Below are 25,676 nucleotides of genomic sequence, written 5' to 3' on the forward strand. Positions count from 1 at the left end.
CAAAAGGATTAGATAAAAATTCCCAAGTAGCAAACACAGTTGGGATTATTAGCAGTTCCTCATTAACCAAAATGGATGTCCTCATAATTCATAGTCTACCAGGTAGAGCAGTCAGACAGTTGTATCAGTAGTGCAGCAAAATTAGCCCTATCCTAAATGCTGCTGGGCTCAAAAAACAAAGCTTAAAAGCAAGATAAGAATAGGAAATATTTTTCAAGTAACTTAAAAGCATCACAGAACGAGGTTTTAAAATATTTTAAGGTAAAATTCACATATGGCATCTATTAAAAAATCACCCGGCATGTGAAAAAGAAAATACCACTATGAGAAGAAAAATTATTCTATCTAAACTGAAAAGAAATGACACAAATGATAAAATTAATAGACAAGGACATTAAAGCCCTAGAACATGTATGGACATGGAACACAAAAAAAAGGCTCACACAGAACTTCTAGAGATGAAAACAATGTCTGAGATGAAAAATAACTAGAAGAATTTAAGGACACATTAGATATTGCAGAAAAAAGATTGGTGAACTTGAAAACAGTAGCAAAAAAAGTATCCAAAATGTAAATGGGGTGAAAATAGTTTTGGGAGAGTAATAAACAGAACATCAGTGTAATAACTTCAAGAAACCTAATATCCATGTAATTGGAGTCCCTTAAGAAGCAGGGAGAGAAAAGAATTTGAAAAATATTTCCAAGAACAGCTGAAAATTTTCCAGAATCTATATAAAATAAAACCTACAGAATTCTAAGAAACTCAATTAACATAAGCACAAAAAACATGAAAATAGAAGAAACAGTGGAAGTTTGTAACTTGACCACCCTTAACCAAACTTCCAGTTACGAGTCTTGGGGATATAATATACAGCATGGTGATTATAGTTTACAATACTGTATTGGATATTTGGAAGTTGCTAAGAGATTAGATCTTAAAAGTTACCATCATACCTGAAAATATTTTAACTATATGTGTTTATGGATGTCAAGTACAGTTACTGTGGTAATCATTTCTCAATATACATATATCAAATCATTACACTTTATACCAACTAATACAATGTTATCTGTCAATTATGTTCCAATATAAAAAAATAAAAACAATGATAAAGAGAAAATGTTAAAAGCAGACATAGGAAAAAGACATTATCCACAGAAACATAAAGATAAGGATCACAGAAGATTTTCCATTGAAAATAATGCAAGCCAGAAAATAGGAGAGCAACATTTATACAGTACTGAATGAAAAACAGTCAGTGTAGAATTCTGCACTCAGGAACATACTTCTCAAAATCAAAGGCAAAGTAAAAATATTTCCATGTACAAAAGCTAAAAGAATTCATCACCAGCATACCTACATGTCAAGAAGTGTTAAGGAAAAGTCCTTCAGTCATAAGGAAAAGTAGTACCAGATGAAAATCCTAACCTAACAAAGAAATGAAGAACACTAGAAATCAGAACTCTGGATTAATATAAAGGATATTTTATTAAATTTCTTTCAAAGATAATTGTTTAATACAAAAAATACAATTATGTATTGTGGAATTTACAGTGTATACTCAAGGAAAATGTATGCAACCACAAAAGCTAAGTTCTTATAAGTTTATATATTTATATTTTATAAAAACCTATGTATTACATATGTTTATACTATACATATTAACATTTATGATATATATACTTAAAATATCCCTTGAAAATAAACTGTGATAGCAAAGGATGATTTGAAAAACCCTAGAACAGTCACTGAAACAACACAGCAGATTTATAGCTAATAAGCCAACAAGGAGATAAAAATAGAATAGTAAGACATACTGAGTCCAAAAGACAGAAAAAGGGACAAACAACAGATGGGACAAAGAGAAAACAATTGGCAGGATGGCAGATTTACATCAAACTATATCAATAATCATATTAAATGTAAATAGTTGAAAAACCTCATTCAAAGATTTTTCCGACCAAAAAAAAAAAAAAAAGAAGATCCCAGTGTATGTAGGCCTACAAGAAATCCAGTTTAAATATAAAAAGAGACAAAAGGTTGGAAAAAGATAGCTGGTGTGGCTATATTAATGTACGATGAAGTGAATTTCTGAGCAAAAACTATTTCCAGGGATAAAGAGATTCTTTTAATAAGGATGAAAGGATGAATTCATCAAAAGGACATTACAGTTCTAAATGTTTATGCACTTAATAAAGCAAACAAAAACTCAGAGCTGCAAGAAGAAACAGACAAATCTACAAATCTAGTTAGAGATTTCAATATCCTTCTTTTAAAAATTAATAGGAAAAGTAGACAAAAATTACTAAGAATATAGAAGACAACATATTGTGGTGGTTTCATGAGTGGTACATATATGTCAAAACTTATTTATTTGTACATTTTAAATAATATGCAGATTAAAAAAAATAATTATACCTCAACAGAGCTGTTAAGGAACCTCAATGTAAATCAAAGACTTTCTGGAATATTTAAAATCACTTAAAACTTAAAGTTTAAAAAAAGGATGAAAAAAAAATCAAAGAAGAAACAAAATTTCATATCTGGTGAATACTGGAAGTTGAGACTGAATCACCTGCACTCGAATTACAACAAGCAATAGTGTACTGAACATCAAAACAATGAGTTTTATTAGTGTCTGCAGCATAGAAAATGGAATACTACCCTTTCCATGGAGAAACTGCCCAGCAGTGGTACACAGTAATGGCAAAGTGTACTGGAAAACAAAAAAATAGTTTTAAACAACAGTAATAATATACTACAATGTTTTAAAAAATGGAGTACTTCCTAAATACAAGATTAGATACAAAATGACTGTAACTATAAAATCAATATGGAACAACCTGTGGAACTGATAATGAATAAAACTGTGCCCAATAATATAAAATTATGTATTAATACTGAACAGTATTACAGGGTATTTTTCCAAATTGCCTAATGATTCCATTACTGAAACTGAAAAAGTAGTTCTTAAAAAACTGAAGGTGTTATTTTACTTTTCAGCGGCATGAGGACAAAACATGTTTATTTCTTGAAAATTTTTGGAATCATTATTGGTAAACTGACTTATATAATGATACATTTAGAATATAAGTTTATTATAGTATGATTCAAACAGGATAAAAAAATAGCAACAAGACAATTTATATTTCTCCTTACCCCTTGGACAATAAATACTTCGTACACACAGCAAATTCCCACAACAATACCTTGTTCTTTACACAATGTTGCAACAGCCACTAAAAACACTGTCAACACAATTGGAGTCCACACTGCAATTAAGAACAGAAAAATATAAAACTATACAAAACAATTTTATAATACCATAAAAGGATATTTTAAATTAGACAACTATTAGATATCACTGAGAAACTTTACTTGTGATTATATACCCACATTTGCGTTATTTCCCATTGACCTATACTTTATATTTTAATTGTATTTAAATGTAACTTTTGCTCCATATATTCAAAATAAAACATCAAGATGTATAATTTGAACTAGAAAAATTTTTGTGGGAAGGAAAATTATTTAACCAAATACAAACTTATAAAACAAAGATATAGTGGCCAACTTGGAAAGGAGAAACTTAAAGGCTTGAGTACTGTGATTAAAAGATGAACTTTCAATTTGAAATGAAGAAAATACATGAGAATATCACACCGGTAGCTATATATTTTATTATATCTGCAGTTTATTAAAAACTTGAAACTGAAAACTACAAATTAGTTTTGGCAAAACAGTGCCCTTCTAATTTTCAGAGAACTATGAAAATTGAAACAAGTTAACAATAAGCATTTAAGCCAATACTGTTCTTTAAAAATTCCCAACAAACTAGTCACAAGTTCTATTTAAATGGAAAGCTTCCTTCATCAACTTTAAGTAAATGTATACTATTTTTTAATAACTTGATTATAAGAAAAATGAATTGTTACAGTAATTTTGGATCTACTCTAACTTGCTTTGTGACTTTGGAAGACTCTTATGAGCTTCAGTTTTCCTACTGGGAAAACATGAACTCCAATTCTTTTCCAGTTTAGAATATATATGGTAGTATGACTGTGTGACCACAGTTTTTACTAAGACCATTAGTCAAAACAAAAACTCAGTAACTGGCTTATGTTTATATGTAAATAAGAACACAATCCATGAATCCATTTTCTTCTTTCATTGGGCTATTATATTCAAGCATTTTTGAAATTCTTTTCAGTTTTAAAGTACTTTATACACTAAAATTACTGAAAGGAAAAATAACTCAAAAAGCCCCAAAACACTGCTGGGGATGCTAAGTATAATAGTATTTCTTCCTCAAAAAATATCTTACCTTCTAGCTAAGCCAAAACCATCAATACTAATGTAATAAAGAAAGGAAATGTAATTTCTTTCCTCCAAGAAATTCATGGAGGAAAGAAGTCAGAAGATGATTCTTTACAAAACAAGCTGAACCTAAAGTTGGACCTTGAAAGATATATAGGACATGAAAAAATTGGGAAAGGGGTATATATGAATAAAAGAGCAGAGAAGGAAATAAGCTTGGCAAGTGAATGATATACAGAATAGTATGACTAGATGGGTACTCAGATATTAAAAATTAGTGGAAAAAATATCCTTAAAAAAGGAAATTTTAAAACTATATTAAACAGTTTATATAACCAGCATAGCATATATTACTGCACTGAGTCTCAAAATCACTCTATGGGATAAGAGGGCAGATATAAGTCATACCCATTTTTTAAGATAAGGAAAGAATTTTGGAAGTTTAAAAGAAGTCATGCATAATAGGGAGACTAGAAGTTTAACTTGGTTCTTCTGATATTAAATTCAGAACTTTCGACTAATTTGCAAGTCCACTCTAAGGCAGAGAAAGCAAAAAAGGTACTAAAGCTGTTTGGCTAAGTCACTTATTTCTTGAACTTTAGTTTCCAGACATACAATAGTAAGCTCCTTATAATCACTACTTTGAGTCTCTAGTGTGAAAATTCTCCAAGAATGTAGGAAAAAAAACTCAAGTTAAATTTTAAGTTCAAGCAAATACAAGTTTAGGCCATTATGTGAAGCTCCTTTCATGCCCATTATGTCTACACTCTTAAAAAGTCATTTTTATTTCCTGGAACTTGTTTTCTGACAATGCTTAATGCATCATTAGGACTAATGAGCTATTGTATACAAAGTGCTTTCCAGGGTAGGCTACACAGTAGGGACTCAAAACATAGCTGACCTATGTGATCTATACATAATAAAAGTTATATGCTAACAGGCTTGTAACTTTGCCTGAACAATACAATTTACAGCCTTTACAGGTGCTATTTATAGAAAGACAACAGAAGTACTGGTAATTGTATCATTTATAGGTAATATCAGATGAAACTAAAAATGACCCTAAAACTCCTATATCCTAGGGCAATTTTTTAAATGAAATCATACAGAATCTGTCATAATAAAATATAAACTATACACAAACACTTTTAATATTAACAACGTTGCATACTTTCATATGTCCGTACAAGCTGAAATAATATAATATATAAAGATAAATCCCGTGTGTATGTTTTATAAGAAGTGCTTGGAATAATAAAAATTACTTGATCAAGGTTTATAGCTATAGGAATTAAATGTCAGACATTTACCTATGGAATTATCTTGTCCTTTTGATTTGGTATATGACAAAAATGCAGCTAGAAAAAAAATAGACGACAGAAGTTCTGCTCTTACTACAACACCTGTTACCTAGAAAAGAAAAAGGGACACAGGTTCATATTAATAAAGAGCATCTTGAAAACTTAACCATATATAATAGTAGCTGAATTTTAACTAGAAATTATCCTTTCAAATGCCTGTTTTTTGTACATTCTTTGAGCGCCCTCATGTGGTGAATTTGTGCCTCTTCCATAAAAACAGTATCTTTTTCTAACAGTTCTTTTATTATTATTATTTTGAAATACAGACTCACAGCAAATTGCAAAAATGTTAGAGAGGTCCTGTGTACCCTTTACTCAGTTCCCCCAAATGGTAACATCTTAAATAACTGAAATACAATATCTAGAGTACTTCTTAAAAAAAAAAACTAAGTCCTTCTTACATATTTTTTTAAAAGATAAGTGTTCTTATAATACAAGGGTATAAGATTCAGTTAATTGTATCTCATAAGAAACCTGCAAATTAAGGTTTAAAAAGACTATTAATAAACTTTAAAAAGCCCTTTTAAATCCTAAATATTGAAATATAGAATCCCCAACACCTGCCTTAGAGTATTCTGAAGTCACTGTAAAATTTCAAACCACCTGTCATTTTTGTAAATGTATGGAAAAAATGTCTGTTCAGTTGGACATCAAAAGGTTCAAGACACTAGGAGAGACAGACAACCCTTCTCCCACTGCTTCCCTGTCCCCCACACAAACATGCACATAGTAACAGAGTTTAGACATAATACACTTTTGCTTACAACTGAAAGCTTGTAACAAAGCAATTGAACAGAGTCCTCTTTGCTCTGCTGACAGGCAATTTTGGGGCTTCAAGATTTCCAAGAACAATAAAGTTATAGTTCGAGTACATCTTCCTAGGTGGGGGCTAACTACTGGCAATAACAGCTCACATTTTTGAAACACATAGTAATAGGCAATATGAAACTACTAAGTATCATCATTTATTAGAACATTTGTTTATCTTGTGTATTTCATACACTAACTTTGCCTTATTATTTTGTCCTTTGAAACCATGTGCCAAGTTCTTAAATACTTAGTATTTAAGTATAAAAAAAATTAGCAAAGTAAAAATCTGTATTCATTAATATTTTATATTACTAAAGTTGACTGATTACACCTATGTTCTTAAATATGTTTGTTTCCAAATTTGTTTTAAATTTAAATATGTAGTAGGAAGTTACACTGTGTACTAGGAAGCTAAGACTTTTGTACTAACTTAAGAGTCTTCAAATATCTGGATTAAAGTCATGGATAAACTTTTTTTTTTCTTAAAAATACATAGCATTATAATCAACATGTAGGCTTTGTTAAAAAAATTAATAATGAAGAAAACATCAATTTACACTTATACTTACTGCCTCTGTGGGTACTGGGTGCACTGCAAAAAGTAAAGCAGCAATCACACTGCTCTTGTGGTCCAGAAAAAGTTTGCAGACTTAAAGAAATATCACATTAACCACAGCATGAAAAACCATATTTAGGAGATGATATGACATTGGTTTCAGTTCACTAAACAAATAATTTAAACGAAAGGTCAATACTGTTAAGGGTCGGTAAGATTTGTGGCTTATCTCCTAAAAGGAAAAGAAACAATCATCAATTATTAAACTTTGGCCCTTTGGGGTACATAAATTAATCACTGCATTTACTAATGAAAGTATCTACATTTGGCTGAGAAATAACAATAAAATAATAAATTGACCCAAGAATAACACAAACATAAAAGATAGCTTTATAATCTATATTTTCCTATTTCCTTAGTCCAAACACAAGGCATTTCTTCTCTGATACAGAGTGGTGAGAGAATTAACAAGTAGAGGAAGAAAATCTATTAGTTCTTCTTCAATACACGGATTTTTTTTTAGAAAGAGTAGGACAATAGTGGCATTGATCAAACTGAAGAACAGGATTCTCCCCAAAGCTGACTTCCCAATCTATTACCAATGCAAGCATTTATGTAACTTCTGGCTAGATCTTCAAAAGGAAAGGTAAGATTGGGATGCTTACCAGTGCAATTTAAATAGTGGTGACTCAAAAAGGTACTGTCTAGCTGTTTTATGAAAAATACCTCCATAATGTATAAATCTAAGTACATTAAACCAAAACACCCCCAAATATTCCAGGGTGATACAAGAGCAAAAACTTTCTTAGAATAAGAGAATAGATAGCAGTTACAATAGTCTCTATTGTAGATAGATAAAATTTTATGTGAAGAACTGCATTTTTTTACAAATTAGAAGTTAAATTTAACCAGAAATATTTTTACCCTAAGACAAAAATACTTACCCTAACAAAAAAACACACAGGTCAAAAGTATATAAAATATTATCCTGGTAATTTTTTGTAATTTTAGTTAAGGGCACTCACATCCAGCTTCTCGTGGTCTCCTACCTTTTACCACGTTTTTCTGTAACCCTGGTATACAGGTACAGATTTAAGCCTATTCATCCTTACTAGGGAACATCAGGAAGCACAAAAAATAAATGTCCCAATTTGAAATTAGGAACATTTTAATATTTCTATACTGACCATACACACCATCTACCTAGAATATTCTTCCCTGTTTAATTCCTGTACATCCTTCAAATTTCAACTCAGGAATACAATATTGTTTTTAAGACACTATATCAAACTTGCATGATTTATATTAGAAGGTAAAAGAGATTCTAAAAACTTTGTGAGTGCTTGAAATGTTACTGGGGCTCCGCTGGTACATATTTGCCAGTTAAAAGGATGAAGTCAAAAAATATAGGAAACAGGTATTTTTAATTACATACATAATTGCTTTGTCTGTTTGATGTATATAGCCATAAGTAATGGCAAACTGTAAGACAGATTAATTATTAACAAAACTTATTATTCACATAACTCATTAGTAACCTAAGACTACAACATGACAATAATCATCTTAGCAGATATCAGGTTTACTCTGTGAAAATATAGTGAAACAACCAGTCCCATTATGAACAAAACAATTTAGATCATTACTCTGTTCAGGTATATTTAAGAAAAACTTAATGACTCATAGTATTAGGTGGCACTAGATAGGTAAGCATGAATATAATGAATGAATAAGCTAACAGTTCCCTGTTAATGGTTAATGTGAATACCCATGTAGACATGGCATAAACATAGTGAGACAGGATATTTGCAGAAGTTACTCTAATATCTTAATACTTTCATAGGCCAAATGCTAGAAGAGTGTGGTTTATTACATATCAGTGATTGATTTTCAACTATGGCTACATGAAAAAAATACCTAGCTAACTTAAAAAAAAAACCCTTTTGCACAGCCCTCCCCTACAAAAGTCCCACAAAAAACAACAGAAAAGCAAACACACACAAACAAAACAATATAAAAATACTGACACCCATATCCAACTCTGAGATAACTGTAATTAACAGGTTTGGTAGAGTCTTGGTAATATATTTTAAGAGTCCCAGGCAGATTCTAATGTACAGAATTAGAATACACTGAAGCATCAATAATCAGAGGACTACATATTTAAAGAATGGGCTTACTAAGGAGATAATCTAAACACTGAGAGGCCCAGAGGAATCCAAAGACCCTTAATATGGTGTATTCATATAGCTCAGGAGAGTGTCCTAACCCAAAACCGTGCCTTTAAGATTTCCTCTGGCACAAAAATGCTTACAAAGGTCTGGGCACCTACACACAGACTTCAAGGCTATCATTGCTTGACATTAACCCTGAGCACTTTAAATGTGCTAATTCCAAGTTTGTCAAGAAACCTTAGGGACACCCAAATACTACTTATAATAACTTTTCCTTAGTGGCACATTTCCCTCCAGGGAGAGAATATGCCCATCAGAAAATAGAAGGACATGACACTCTTCACTATAAATTGCAATTCTAATTTGTTCATCCATTCCATCTGAGTTATTATGAGACTTACTCTTAGTTGTCCACTTACAGGTTCTCTGAACAAAATCAAATTTTCAATCTGCAAAGCTGAGAAAACACAAAGCATAGCCTTGACACCTTGGTATGAAAACTTTAATGAGCCCTTTAATCTGGCCAGCTAACCTTTCAGGTCAAAATCTCAATGTCATGAATAAAATCACAGCAGATACTCCCATAAATTGGGGGAAATGGGCAAGTGTTTCTAAGGATCTCTGGGGAAAAAGAGTAGGTGTAGAGGGGGAAAAATTCTCTAGAAAATAATGTATAATAGGACATATTTTTACCTTATCAACAGATTTATTTTAAAGGCTAAAATTGGTTGAGAACAGGAAGGTTGAAGGAAAATAGTCTGTTTATTAAAAAAAAATTATCACGTGCTTGTGACTAGAAGAAGACAGACCCTATCCTCACTCTTGAGAAGCTTCCAAATCTGGAGATATCAGAAAGGGGCCATGAATAATAACTGAAAAAATATAAAAGAATGCTATATGTTACATTTCAACAATTATGTGCCAGGTACTACAGACTAAATAATTTGTTTATTTACCTACAAGGTATTATTCTATTATAGATCATGAAAATGACTTGTCATTAGAAACCTGTATTCCCACCTATTTCACACAGCTATTATTAAAACTAAAATTAGAACCCAATCTATGTGATCCCAAGCTGACAGGGTTTAATCCCAAACAGTTTAATACGACCTTCAAAATAAAGTTATGAAAAAGTAGAAACAGCCTCATAAAAATGAACTAAATTTTTTTGAGCTCTCAATATAAAATCAAAATAAACATTAGGTAAGAAATATAGGATACAAATTTAAACAATTTAATAAATCACTTTTTTCCTGCAGAAAAATTGGCAATATGTGTACTTGAGATTTTTATCCTTAAAATCTAATCTATGTATACTGAGTATACTGAAGTTACTATTATTTTTAAATGGCTAAATATACCACAAGTCATCATTTTTTGCCTGACTCACAAATGAGAAAAAAGAAGTAAGAAATAGACTTGTATTACATCTATTGCTACCCTAACACATTTGGTTTTCACATACATACGCTACTTTAAAAAAGATTAAACCAAAGTACACAACCAAGGAATGAATCAAGTACTGCTTTAAAGAAAATAATCATATTTTCAACTTCTTAATTTATTACAAACATCTAATGTTTCATGTAAAATTTTGTGGGAAAAAAATCTGCAATTGCTATGATGACACTGTTGAGGAAAAAAAGAATTAGCAGTAAAAACTACCAGAATATTTAAAAAATCTGAAATACATACAATAATAATTACTTACCTCAGACATAGGAGTTCCCCAGAAGTCATTCTGAAATAAAGTTTTCAAAGGTGTAGATGGATGCAAGTCTTTATTGTCCAGTATTGCTGAAACATCATCAAAAACAAAACCACACAAGAGGCTGTTCCAGTAGCAGGCAGTAACCACACCTACTATTAAGGATACTTCTTTAAGGTTAATATCAGCCATCTTTTCCATAAGCACTTGTGGACAAAATCTGGAGAAAAAGGAATCATGAAGATAAAATGAAATAAGAATCTTTTTTTCCAACTAAGTGACATTTCAATAGAAGAGTAAGTAAAGTAAGACCAAATGCTGATTCTCCTGAAGAATTAATTCTTCAAAGCTCAGTTCAAGTATCATCCACCCCTAACAAGCAATAGCTGAGCACTTCTCAAAATTCCTAACCTAAGATAAAATTGATTGCTCCTTCATATGTTTTCATAACTTTATTACAATCCATTATCATATCTCTTAATCACTGGACTTATCTTTCTAGCTAACTAGAGAGTGAACTCCTTATCAATTATCACAGGTTAGGTTACCTGGGAAACAGATACACACACACACACACACACACACACACACACACACACAAAGTAACTTTTAAAAACTAGTATGATGTGTTTCATGGGTAGTTAAGTACATGACTGTGGGAAAAAACTTCAAGACACCGAACATGGGTTTTCTGAAATGTAGATGAAGATCATATATACTATAACTATCTAACTATTACCTAAATCAGAAGTCTATATACTTGTAGCCTGCAGCCTTGTTTAGTTTGGTTAAAAGCCTTTTAGAAATATTTGTCTTAAATGCCTTTAGGATAGCTGTATACTAGCCAGTCAACTATAGTCTCATTGTCTTTCACACAGATTGTTTGATTGATTTATATTATCTGCATGGCCCTTGCAGAATATGAGTTTATGATGCAGCCCTAAATCTTTTTCATTTCTCATTAAAACAAATGATTTTAAGAGAATTCAAGAGAATGGACTTCAGAAATGACAATTTGTAATTCAGTCATTGCTTTAGGAAGGATTCAGTGTAAAATAATAAATATTCAGTGAGAATACAGTAGAAAGAACTGTATTAACTGGAGGATCCTGAAGAATCAGCCCTACAAAAAAAATAAGGCTGGAAGGTACTCTTGGAAAGCTTGTTGTTATCACTTGTTGAAAGCAGAATAATGGTGTGAGTAAAACTGCAATATTTCCAGAATCTGTCGCCTGTCTTAGTGGATCTCCGTATCAACAGGTGTTTCCAAGGGGTGGAGAGAAGTAGTCCATCTCCCTATCAATAGGTGATTACAAGGTGGGTGGGGAGTGAGAGCACACTGGGACTGGAGAGGTGCAATGGGGTTCTTCTGCAACAGGGTCATTAGAGACACAGGCGAGCAGGAGTGGACAACTGCTTGTAGGCAATAAACGGGTTCCTCCCACTTTATTTCTTCTGTTGACTGATTTGGTTTCAAACATTATTTGCCCTGGGCTGGGAACATATTTTCCCACGGAGTTACACCTGGCAGTAGTCAGCAGGACCTCTAAACCCGAAATCTGACTTCCTGGGTGACAATGTCCAGGCTTTCCTTATCCCTCTCACTGTGGCAGTATTACAAGAGTTTTTGGGTCTTTTGGGCTACTGAGACTGTTTATCTCACACTTGGCACCAATTCTGAAGCCCTTATACTGGTTGGGGACGAAACATGGGCAGCTGCTCTATGGCTGCTAAGCAAGCAATCAAGGCTGTACAGGCCTTGAGTCTAATGGACTCATCAAGGCCCTGTGAGCTAGACGTTCATGTAAATGAAGGTGGTTATGGACTGGGCCTTTGGCAGTGGCTTGAACAGTGCAACCTAGTGGATTCTGGTCACAACTATGGAAAGGAGGTCCGGTACACCTTTATAAAGAAGCAACTGGCTGCCATGTACCACGCCTTGTCAGCTATGGAGCCCATAACTGGAACAGTTCCAACCAAGGTAATAACCACCTATCAATCGCAGGGTGGCTGCGAGACTGGACCCAAAGGACATGGAGTGGCATGGCAGATGCCTATACTGGCCAAATGGGGCACATACTTAACAGCAGCGTAGCATCATCTCTACTAGCCCCTTAGTGGAGAACTCCAACGCTTATTGGAGCCAGCGATGTATACTGATGGAAAGAAGGAAGACCCAGTGGTAGCCAAGAGTCCTATTTATAGGGGGAAAATCCCCTATACCTGAAGATGCTTGGTATACAGATGGCTCCAGTTGTGGGCAGGCCCCAAAGTGGAGGGCTGTGGCTTTCATCTTAAGATTGAGACAGTATGGATGGGGGACGGAGAGCAGAAGAGCAGCCAAGGGGCTGAGTTGTAGGCAGTATAGCTTGTAATCACCCAGGAGCCCTCTCCTATAGTTGTATGCACTGACAGCTGGGCTGTCTATCAGGGCTTGACCCTGTGGCTACCAACATTGTACCATGCCAACTGGATGGTTGGTCACCAGCCCATTTGAGGGCAAGAGTTGTGGCAAGACCTATGGGCCTCTGGTCAGACTAAGACAGTTACCGTATATTGTGTGACTGGCCATTTGCCTTTGGTATCCCCAGGGAATGATGAAGCAGACACACTGGCCCAGGTGCATTGGCTAAAAGGAAAGCCTGCCTCTGATACAGCCCAATGGTTACATCAGTGTTTGCTGCATGCAGGGCAGCAGACAATGGGGTCTGTAGCCCGTCAGTAGGGCTCACCACTGACCTCTGAAGAAGTCAGCAGAGCCCAGAAGGAGCGCCTTGTGTGCTCTAAGAGGGACTTACACCAAGTCCCACAGCAACACAGGACAATAGTAAAGGGGCCAAATACCTTGTCAGGTGGTAGAGAGACTATATTGGGCCTTTGCCTGTATCAGAAGGATATCAGTATGCCAGGACTTGTGTGGACATGGCAGCTCAACTACCAGTTGCTTTTCCTGAATGTCGTGCAGATCATCAAACAACCAAAAGGGGCCTAGAGCATCCCTTTGCAGACTATGGCTGGCCGTAGGCATCTGAGAGTGATCAAGGCACCAACTCTACTGGACGTTGTTACAAGAATGGGTGCAGCAATCAGGAATAAAGTGGAAGTTTCATGTACCATATAACCCTACCGGGTCAGGCATGATAGACAGGTATAACAGTTTGTTGAAATCTGGCCTGAAGTCAGACACCAATAGTCTACAGGGCTGGTCAGTTCATTTACAGACAGTGCTATGGCACTTGAATGTGAAGGCCTGAAAAGGAGCCTTGAGCCCTGTGGATATACTAACATGCCTTGCTGCCTCTCCTACACAATTGTATGTACAAACCAAAGAGGGGTTATTGAAGCCAGGATATGGTCAGCAGAGCAATATCCTGCTGCCAGCCCCAACTGCACTAAACCCTGGAGACTCTGTTGAGTGGACTTGGCCTCGGACATTTTGACATGTGGACCAGTGATGGCTGGCTCTTCTGGCACTCTGGGGAAAAGGCCGGGAAGGTAGTCTCCAGTGTATTCCTGGAGTAACAACAGAGTGGCCCCCAAAGATCATGGTAATGTACCCAAAACATTTGGGAGATAAGAGGATTTTATGGGAAAGTTTTGATTTATCTTTATGGCCAGTGCATGTACCTCCCATAGCCCTGTATACTGACCCATCTGTAACTCCCACAGGGAGGGGGGTGAAAGTCTGGTATACTAGACCAGGATGAGATTCCATTCCTGCTACCATTCTATCAGAGGACCACTCTCTTGCATGTATCCTACCTGATGGGCAAGATTTAAGACACATGCTGGTGTCATTAAAACATATATCCTGTCACCCTTAAAGTTATTCTTCTACAGTCACTGTGGCCTGGACCTGCCCCCGGGCAGCACCTGCTGCATGATGAGTGCAGTGAACTCCCGACTGTTCAGCTATTGGCCTCCTATGGAATGGGTGAGCTATGGAGTTAATCTGCATTGGACTTTGAAATTAGCTGAATCCTCCAGCTTGAGCATTATCATGATTTTTATTGCTGTTGTTATGTTATTCGTCTAGTTACAGTGCTCCAGTTTTCTCACACAGAGGCCATTGCAGAAGATGGGGAGCAAGTAGATTATGAGGCGAGATTTCTGGAGGGGTGGGCTGTGGGTAAAATTGCAGTATTTCCTGAATTGCTTGCCTGACCTCAGTGCATCTCCCTATCAATAGGTGTTTCCAAGAAGTGGATAGAAGTAGTTCATATCCATATCAATAGGTGATTACACAGGTGATGAAGAGTGAGTAGGCACTGGGACTGGAGAAGTTTGATGGGGCCCTTTTGCAAACAGGTGACTAGAGACACAGGCAAGCAGAAATAGTCAACTGCTTGTGGGCAATAAACAGGTTTCTCCCACTTTATTTCTCCCTTTGATTGATTTCAGCTTCAAGGGTTATTTTCCCCAGGCTAGGAACGTATTTCCTCCCAAGAGTTGCAAATGGCATCCCCAAGTTTTCCTTATGAATTCTCTGAACGTGTGAGTATGTTACCTTTCATGGAAAAAGACCCAGGGGTGTGATTAAATTGAGGGTGCTGAGATGAGGAGATTATATTCTGGATTAATTGGGTGGACCAATTCAAGGGCAAGAGACCATACAAGTGAAAGAGAGAGGCAAGAGAGTCAGAAAAGCAGAGAAGAGAGTGATATAATGGCAGGCTATGGGCCCTGACTGCCATCTCCAGAAGATGGAAAAGGCAAAGAAACACATTCATCATTAGAGTCTCTAAAGGGACCACAGAAGTAAGGACATCTTGATTTTAGTCTAGTGTCACCCATTTCAGACCTTCAGAATTATAAAATAGTAAATAAGTGCTATTTTAAGCCACAATGTTTGTAGTAATTTGTTACAGCAGCAATAGGAAACTAATACATCACTCACAGAGCCAGAAGATTCAAGACCTGAGATAAACCTGTAGGAGTTCTGGCCAGATATAAGAGGGAGAATAGGGCAGAGAGGATGTGTAGACATTTAAAATCAGGTAGAAGATGTATATAAGAACATAGAAATATTTATAAAAGAGCCTATGGGAAAGTATACAAGTATCTTTAGAATCTTATAGGGAACCTAGAATACATTAAAGAAGACAAAATTCAATCTAACAAACCAGGAAACAAAATTAGCTGTACCTTTTGAAGAAGTATAGTTTTCAACTAAAAGAAAAAATATCCAAGTGCTTACTTTGAATCCAGTAGTGATTTGTCATCTCTAAAGGGTACGGACTTGTACCACCTTACTATCACAAAAAAATTAATAGTACGTGTTTAAAAACTGGAGACTGACTAGGTATTTGCTCAATCCATCCCAAACACATGCTGACAGTCAATGTATTAAAAAAGAGTTATAAAGTCACAAGATAAATACAATTGGAGAGGTGATCATAGCAAACTTTGGAAGCTAGAAATACAAAAGGATTAATAAGTGACTGAATAGAGCTCAGGAAAGTGAATCTTAGGCTGAAGGGGGAAAGCTGGAAAGTTTTTTCTACCCTGTCTAGAATCAACTTCAAATACTGGTACCAAGGACCTCAGGAAATAGGGCTAGAACAGATGGATTTGTTAAAGTTCATACTCCTCTCTCAATGGCTACAGTCAAGTAACTTTTCCTACAGGAAGGCAGAAGACTGGAGACTTCCCCTCTGAGTAGATGAAACACAGGTTATTTCTGATACACAGGAATATCTGATGCAGGAGACACAAGTGAGAACAAAGGTAGCATATTGAAAATGATGGTTAACTAAAAGTATGTCTATATAGTTTAAGACCCTCATGATCTCCTCTACCAATGGGGCACAATACCTTGTAATATTTTATAATACTGGAAACAGAATTTTAAAAGCTTCCAGAAAGAAATAAAGCAGGTTCAATACCAAAGATCAGAAATCCAGAAAAATCATTATTTTTCCTCCACCAACACTGGAAGAAAATATGTAGAAAACAAACTGTGAGTAATGCTTCATATTTCGGAGGAATAATAATCTCCAACTTAAAATTCTTATATTAATAAACCCAAATTTCCCATGTAGGACAACAGAATAAAAGTATTTTCAGACATTCAATGTCTCAAAAAATTTACCCCAATGCCTTCCTTCTCAGAAAAACAGAAGAGGTACTCCAATAAAAAGATGAGGACATATATCAAGAACCAGAAAGATAGGGAACTCAGGATACAGAGGACCCAATGCAAAAAGAAACAAAGGAAATACCCAAAATGGCAGCTAGTGAGCAGGTCTACTAGCTAGTCCACAGTGGGACAGGTCAAAAGGCTCCTGAATGACAGTTTCAGAAAGATATAAGCAAGAGAATACAAACAACAGAATGAAGAACTGTTTTCTCTTAAATCATGTGTGTGTGTATGAGTGTATGAGTGTACCTGTGTACTATAATTAGGAAAACAAACAACTCAGAACATCCACCGGTGGGTAGGTGAAAATTAAGTCTTGTGTATGGGTCAGAAACTTCCCACAAATAATTTCAGGTCCCTGACCTGGTTGTCACCCCAAAATGCTGCTTGTCAAATTGCAATTTGATTAAATGTTCTTTCTACAGGAAAGTTTAAAATTAATAGAGGGAAAATAAGTAAATTAAATCTTGTAATGTTTAAGAGAATTTGACATACACCAGAGACTGATATATTAGGTTCAAAACTAAAACCTGAAATATATAATATGTATAATAATAAATCACTGATTTTGCAGTTCTGGATTTAGGATTTTTAGTTGAGAAGTATAATTTGCTAGTCTAAAAATGCTTTAAGAAAGTTTTACTTTTTTTAAGTTGGATATCTCAAGCCCTGGAATAAAAAATGCATACATTAAAATTATAATGCAGCTTTAATGGAAGACAATTTAGCCAAGTTTTATATGTAGCTGATTAAGAGTGTTTAGTCCTTTTAATTTGAGAAATTTCTTTCATATATATATATATATATATATATATGTATGTATATATACACACACACACATATGTATATAAACCCTGACATGTAATTTTATAAACAGAATAAAAATTTTAGGTGGAATTTAAAGGCTTAAAGAACACAAGGTTATAAAATGTTACTCTGAGAAACTTCGGCAGATTCCAATATTTCAGCAGGTAGTAAGTTATAGTCACTTTAAGTTACAACAGTTTCATTCAGTAATTGAAATGCTCAGATCCAACATAAAAATGAAAACTCTCAACTTGATTGAACTTTGGGGATTGTCCTGTGCTCCAAGCTTTCAAAAGAGAGGCCTCTGATCAGGGAATGAGGGTATGGTCTGTTCTTTTAGAGATGATAGTACCTTACATTCCTGTTAAACATAGTTTTTGAACACAATAGCATTAAAGCAGAATGAAGAGAGGAGAAAAAAAAGGAAAGCAAAAGTGTTTACTTGACCACTATATTCAAAGTTGAGACTCTTATGAGTGTTACAAAGTTCTTCAGAAACAAAACCGCACATTATTGGGGACCTAAAGTTTCCTTTACCTCTATTTCATCTTCCTTCTAAAGGAAACTGGTGATATTCAGGTTTTCTTTGTTGAGGTCCTTTGTAACCACTACCTGTACCTCTAACCTCTGCTCCCACAATTGGCTCTTTTTTTGGGCAGAACCTCAGATGACTCCACAACTGAGGTCATAAGCATATATTAGAACTAGCTCCCTCACTTTCTTTCACTAAACTCCCTTGGGTAATCTTTAAAATTTCTATAATGTTGGCCCTTTATAAATTGGGTATGCATGAGGGGTTTAAGAAGCACCAAGTGGGTTTAACGAGGTGCTAATAATCACTGGGTAGAGGGCATTACAAAATATATACTGTTTCTGATGACTAGTGTTATGGTTAGTTTTATGCACAAACTTGGCTAGTCTACAGTAGTATTTAAACATTAATCTAGGTGTTGATATGAAGGTATTTTGTATATGATTAACATTCACAATCAGATGATTTAAATAGATTATACTCCATGACATGGATTGATCTCATCTGTTCAGTTGAATCACTTTAAAAGCAAAATTGTTCTTTCCCTGAGAAGGAATTTGACCTAAAGAGTGAAACATCAAGTCCTGCTGGGGAGTTGCAAGACTGCCAGCCTACTCTACAGTTTGGATATACCAACCCCATGATCCTGTAAGTCCATTCTTGGATATAAATATCTTTATTTAATAAATATAAATATAAAGGGAGGAGAGGGAAAATGATGGGGGCATGAGAAGTGAGGCAGAAACCTCCCCTCAGAATCACATAAAACAGGAAAATACAGGAAAAAATAACTAATCCTGAAAAAGTGACCCAAAGACTGCAGAACAGACTGCCTACATCTGGGGAAAAGAGAAGACCTTACAGAAAAGGGTAAAGTAGCAAAGCTGTGATCTGAGAGGACCCAGGCACTGCCCCCACCCAAGCCCACAGGCTAAACCTAAAGCCTAGAATGACAATAAGTACATATCTATTGATAATCATCCTAAATGTAAATGGACTGAATGCATCAATCAAAAGACACAGAGTCACTGAATGGATAAAAAAAAAAGATCCATCTATATGCTGCCTACAAGAGACTCACTTCAAAGACAAAAACATACACAGACTAAAAGTGAGGGGATGGAAAAAGATATTCCAGGCAAAAAATGGAGAAAAAAGCAGCAGATGCAGTACTTACATCAGACAAAATAGATTTCAAAACAAAGAAAGTAACAAGAGACAAAGAAGGACATTACATAATGATAAAGGGCTAAGTTCAACAAGAGGATATAGTCATTATAAATATATATGCAACCAATATAGAAGCATTTAAATATGTGAAACAAAAACTAACAGAATTAAAGGAGGAAATAGAATGCAATGCATTCATTTTAGGAGACTTCAACTCACCACTCACTCCAAAGGACAGATCAACCAGATAGAAAAGAAAGAGACAGAGGCACTGAACAACACATTAGAACAGATGGACCTAACAGACATCTACAGAACACTCCACCCAAAAGCAGAAGGATACACATTCTTCTCAAGTGCACATAGAACATTTTCCAGAATAGATCGCACACAGGACCACAAAAAGAGCCTCAGTAAATTCAGAAGGATTGAAATTGTACCAAGCAGCTTCTCAGACCACAAAGATACGAAACGAGAAATAAATTATGCAAAGAAAACAAAAAAAACCCACAAACACATGGAGGCTTAACAACATGCTCCTAAATAATCAATGGATCAATGACTAAATAAAAACAGAGCACAAGCAATATATGGAGACAAATGAAAAAAAAAAACAATTCAACAGGCCAAACCTATGGGATATATCAAAGGCAGTTCTAAGAGGAAAGTATATCACAATTCAGGCCTATATCAAGAAAGAACAACAATCCAAAATGAACAGTCTAAAATCACAATTAATGAAACTAGAAAAAGAAGAACAAATGAGGCCCAAAGTCAGTAGAAGGAGGGACATAATAAAGATAAGAGCAGAAATAAATAAAATTGAGAAGAATAAAACAATAGAAATAATCAATGAAAGCAAGAGCTGGTTCTTTGAGAAAATAAGCAAAATAGATAAACCCCTAGCCAGACTTATCAAGAAAAAAAGAGAGTACGCACATAAACAGAATCAGAAATGAGAAAGGAAAAATCACTTCAGACACCACAAAAATACAAACAATTATTAAAGAATACTATGAAAAATTATATGCCAACAAACTGGATAACTTAGAAGAAATAGACAACTTACTAGAAAAATACAACCTTCCAAGACTGATCCAGGAAGAAACAGATATCTGAACAGACAAATTACCAGCACTGAAATTGAATTGGTAAACAAAAAAGTACCCAAGAACAAAACCCCTCGACCAGATGGCTTCACCATTGAATTTTATCAGACATTTAGTCAAGACCTAGTACCCATCCTCTTTGAAGTTTTCCAAAAGTAGAAGAGGAGGGAATACTTCCAAAATCATTCTATGAGGCCAGCATGCCTTTAATTTCAAAACCAGGCAAAGACAGCACAAAAAAAGAAAAGTACAGACCAATATCCCTGATGAACATAGATCCAAAAATTCTCCACAAAATATCAGCAAACTGAATTCAAATATACAACAAAGTTATTAATCAGATTAAAGATGGCAGGGTGAGAGAAGAGACAGAGGCTTCCTCCTAAAACAGGATAAAATTAGAAAATATAATTGGCACAACTAATCCTAAGAGAGCAACAGGACAAAGGACAGTGCCAGACTGCATACACCTGGAGAAAAGAGCAGACCTCACCAAACTGGGTAACATACCAAAGCTGTGGCTTGGTGGGACCTGAGCCCTTCCCCCACCCCAGCTCACCAGCGGGAGGAAGAGAAACTAAGCAGGGAGGAAGTGGAAGGCTTGGGACTGCTGAGTACCTAGCTCCGGAGATCTGCTCTGGGAGCATGAACCTACATTTCATGGTGCTTTCATGAGACTCACATGACTACTGGGTTGGAAAGTTAATACAGGTAGAGGTCCTGGGGAGACTGGGATTCTGGCCACTTGTGGAAAGCAGGGATCCATATCTGGCTGCTCTGGAAAAAAAGCTTGTATCTGGGTGCTCGGCATTCTGGTTCAGGCAGTGGAGACAGGCACAGCAGCTGGGAAGTGGGGAACAGTTCTTTCCACCCCCCAAGCACCAACACCACTCCCTTGCGACCCCCGACATTGCTTCAGGGGCTGAGCAGCTCCAGAGTAGAGCTTCTGGACACAACAGGGCACCATATAGAAATATGAAACGCCAGAGAAACCTGGTCCACAGTAAAATTATTAATACAACTACCGAGAAAGATTTAAATGATATGGAACTCATGAATCTTCCTGAAAGGGAGTTCAAAATAAAAATCATCAACATGCTAATGGAGGTATGGAAAGACATCGAAGAACTCAGGAATGAATTCAGGTCAGAGATCCAATCGTTGAAGAGCATGATGGATGGTATTAAAAGCAGGTTGGATATGGTGGAGGAGACAAATAAATGAAATAGAAACTAGAGAAGAGGAATACAAAGAAGCTGAGGCACAGAGAGAAAAAAGATCTCTAAGAATGAAAGAATATTGAGAGAACTGTGTGACCAATCCAAACGGAACAATATTCGCATTATAGGGATACCAGAAGAAGAGGGAGAGAAAGGGATAGAAAGTGTTTTTGAGGATGTAGTTGCTGATAACTTCCCCAATCTGGGGAAGGAGATAGTCTCTCAGGCCATGGAGATCCACAGATCTCCCAACACAAGGGACCCAAGGAAGACAACACCAAGACACATAGTAATTAAAATGGAAAAGATCAAGGATAAGGACAGACTGTTAAAAGCAGCCAGAGACAGAAATAAGATTACACACAAAGGAAAGCCCATCAGGCTAACATCAGACTTCTCAGCAGAAACCTTACAGGCCAGAAGGGAATGTCATGATGTATTTAATGCCATGAAGCAGAAGGGCCTGGAACCAAGACTACTTTATCTGGCAAGATTATCATTAAAATTTGAAGGAGGGATTAAATAATTTCCAGATAAGCAAAAGCTTAGAGAATTTACCTCCCACAAACCATCTCTACAGTCTATTTTGGAGGGACTGCTATAGATGAAAGTGTTCCTAAGCTTGAACAGCCATCACCAGAGGTACTAAAACCACAGTAAAGAAGTAGAACAGCTAATTACTAAGCAAATGGAAAATTAAATTAAGTATCCCGCGAGGCAATCAAGGGATAGACAAAAAGTACAGAATTTGATACCTAATATATAAAGAATGGAGGAAGAAGAAAAAGGAGGAGAAACAGAAAAGAACCTTTAGATTGTGTTTGTAACAGCATACTAAGTGAGTTAATTAGACTCCTAGATAGTAAGGAAATTAACCTTGAACCTTTGGTAACCACAAATCTAAAGCCTGCAATGATAATAAGTACATACCTATCAATAATCACCCTAAACGTAAATGGACTGAATGCACCAATCAAAAGACACAGAGTCACTGAATGGATAAAAAAACAAGACCCATCTATATGCTGCTTACAAGAGACTCACCTTAAACCCAAAGACATGCACAGCCTAAAAGTCAGGAGATGGAAAAATATATTTCATGCAAACAACAGGGAGAAAAAAGCAGGTGTTGCAGTACTAGTATCAGACAAAATAGTCTTCAAGACAAAGAAAGTAACAAGAGATAAAGAAGGACATTACATAATGATAAAGGCGTCAGTCCAACAAGAAGATATAACTATTATAAATATATATGCACCCAACACAGGAGCACCACCATATGTGAACCAAATACTAACAGAACAAAAGGAGGAAATAGAATGCAACGCATTCGTTTGAGGAGACTTCAACACGCCATTCAAAAATACATCAAAAGGGTCATACACCATGACCAAGTGGGATTCATTCCAGGGATGCAAGGATGGTACAACATTCGAAAATCCATCAACATCATCCACCACATAAACAAAAAGAAGGACAAAAACCATATGATCATCTCCATAGATGCTCTAAAAGCATTAGACAAAATTCAACATCCATTTATAATAAAAACTCTCAACAAAATAGGCATAGAGAGCAAGTACTTCAACATAATAAAGGCCATATAATAAACTCACAGCCAACATCATACTGAACAGGGAGAGCTGAAAGCTTTTCCTCTGAGATCGGGAACAAGACAGGGATGCCCACTCTTCCCACTGTTATTCAACATAGTACTGGAGGTCCTAGCCACGGCAATTAGACAAAACAAAGAAATAAAAGGAATCCAAACTGGTAAAGAAGAAGTTAAGCTGTCACTATTTGCAGATGACATGACATTGTACATAAAAATACCCTAAAGACTCCACTCCAAAACTACCAGAACTGATATCGGAATACACCAAAGTTGCAGGATACAAAATTAACATGCAGAAATCTGTGGCTTTCCTATACACTAACAATGAACTAACAGAAAGAGAAATCAGGAAAACAATTTCATTCACAATTGCATCAAAAAGAATAAAATACTTAGGAATAAACCTAACCAAGGAAGTGAAAGACCTTATATACCCTGAAAACTATATGACACTCTTAAGAGAAATTAAAGAGGACACTAGCAAATGGAAACTCATCCCATGCTCTTGGCTAGGAAGAATTAATATCGTGAAAATGGCATCATGCCCAAAGCAATATACAGATTTGATGTAATCTCTATCAAATTACCAACACAATTCTTCAGTGAACTGGAACACATAGTTCAAAAATTCATATGGAAACAACAAAGACCCCGAATAGCCAAAGCAATCCAGAGAAAGTAGAATAAAGTGGGGGTGATCTTGCTCCCCAACTTCAAGCTCTACTACAAAGCCACAGTAATCAAGACAGTTTGGTACTGCCACAAGAACATACTCAGGGACTAGTGGAACAGAACAGAGACTCCAGACATTAACCCAAACATATATGGCCAATTAATGTATGGTAAAGGAGCCATAGATATACAATGGTGAAATGACAGTCTCTTCAAAAGATGGTGCTGGCAAAACTGGACAACTACATGTAAGAGAATGAAACTGGATCACTGTCTAACCCCATGCACAAAAGTAAATTTGAAATGGATCAAAGACCTGAATGTAAGTCATAAAACCTAAAACTCTTAGAAAAAAACATAGGCAAAAATCTCTCGGACATAAACATGAGCGACTTCTTCATGAACATATCTCTCCGGGCAAGGGAAACAAAAGCAAAAATGAACAAGTGGGACTATATCAAGCTGAAAAGCTTCTGTACAGCAAAGGACACCATCAATAGAACAAAAAGGTAACCTACAGTATGGAAGAATTATTCATAAATGACAAATCTGTGAAAGGGTTGACATCTAAAATAGATAAAGAGCTCATGCAACTCAACAAACAAAAAGCAAATTATCCAATTAAAAAATGGTCAGAGGAGCTGAACAGACATTTCTCCAAAGAAATTCAGATGGCCAACAGACACATGAAAAGATGCTCCACATCGCTAGTTATCAGAGAAATGCAAATCAAAACCACAATGAGATATTACCTCACACCAATAAGGATGGCTACCATCGAAAAGACAAACAAAGGTTGGTGAGGTTGTGGAGAAAGGGGAACCCTCCTACACTGCTGTTGGGAATGTGAATTAGTTCAACCATTGTGGAAAACAGTATGGAGGTTCCTCACAAAGCTCAAAATGGAAATACCATTTGATCCAGGAATTCCACTTGTAGGAATTTACCCTAAGAATGCAGCAGCCCAATTTGAAAAAGACAGATGCACCCCTATATTTATTGCAGCACTAGCTACAATAGCCAAGAAATGGAAGCAATCTAAGTGTCCTCAGTAGATGAATGGATAAAGAAGATGTGGTATATATATACAATGGAATAAATAGTATTCAGCCATAAGAAGAAAGCAAATCCTACCATTTGCAACAACATGGATGGAGCTAGAGGGTATTATGCTCAGTGAAGTAAGCCAGGTGGAGAAAGACAAGTACCAAATGATTTCACTCATATGTGGAGTATAAGAACAAAGAAAAAGTGAAGGAACAAAATAGCAGAAGAATCACAGAACCCATGAATGGACTAACAGTTCCCAAAGGGAAAGGGACTAGGGAGAATGGGTGGGAAGGGAGGGGTAAGAGTGGAGAAAAAGAAAGGGGGCCTTATGATTAGCATGTGTAATGTGGGGGGGTCATAGGAAGGGATGTGCAACACAGAGAAAATGTAGTGATTCTACAGCATCTTACTATGCTGATGGACAGTGAGTGC

The 25,676-nt window shown here is 35.8% G+C and overlaps 1 protein-coding gene across 1 annotated transcript in view; it reads right to left on the reverse strand.

Annotated features, from left to right (window-relative positions):
* The window catches only part of LOC108399616 (protein O-mannosyl-transferase TMTC3-like), a 46,660-nt gene that overhangs the window by 13,038 nt on the left and 7,946 nt on the right, over positions 1 to 25,676 (reverse strand). The window contains 4 exon segments of the mRNA XM_073214272.1: positions 3,071 to 3,273; positions 5,629 to 5,728; positions 7,059 to 7,277; positions 10,934 to 11,150. Coding sequence (XP_073070373.1) covers positions 3,071 to 3,273; positions 5,629 to 5,728; positions 7,059 to 7,277; positions 10,934 to 11,150 — 739 coding nt within the window.

This window comes from Manis javanica, chromosome 10 (assembly GCF_040802235.1).
Source record: "Manis javanica isolate MJ-LG chromosome 10, MJ_LKY, whole genome shotgun sequence".
Taxonomy (NCBI): Eukaryota; Metazoa; Chordata; class Mammalia; order Pholidota; family Manidae; genus Manis; species Manis javanica.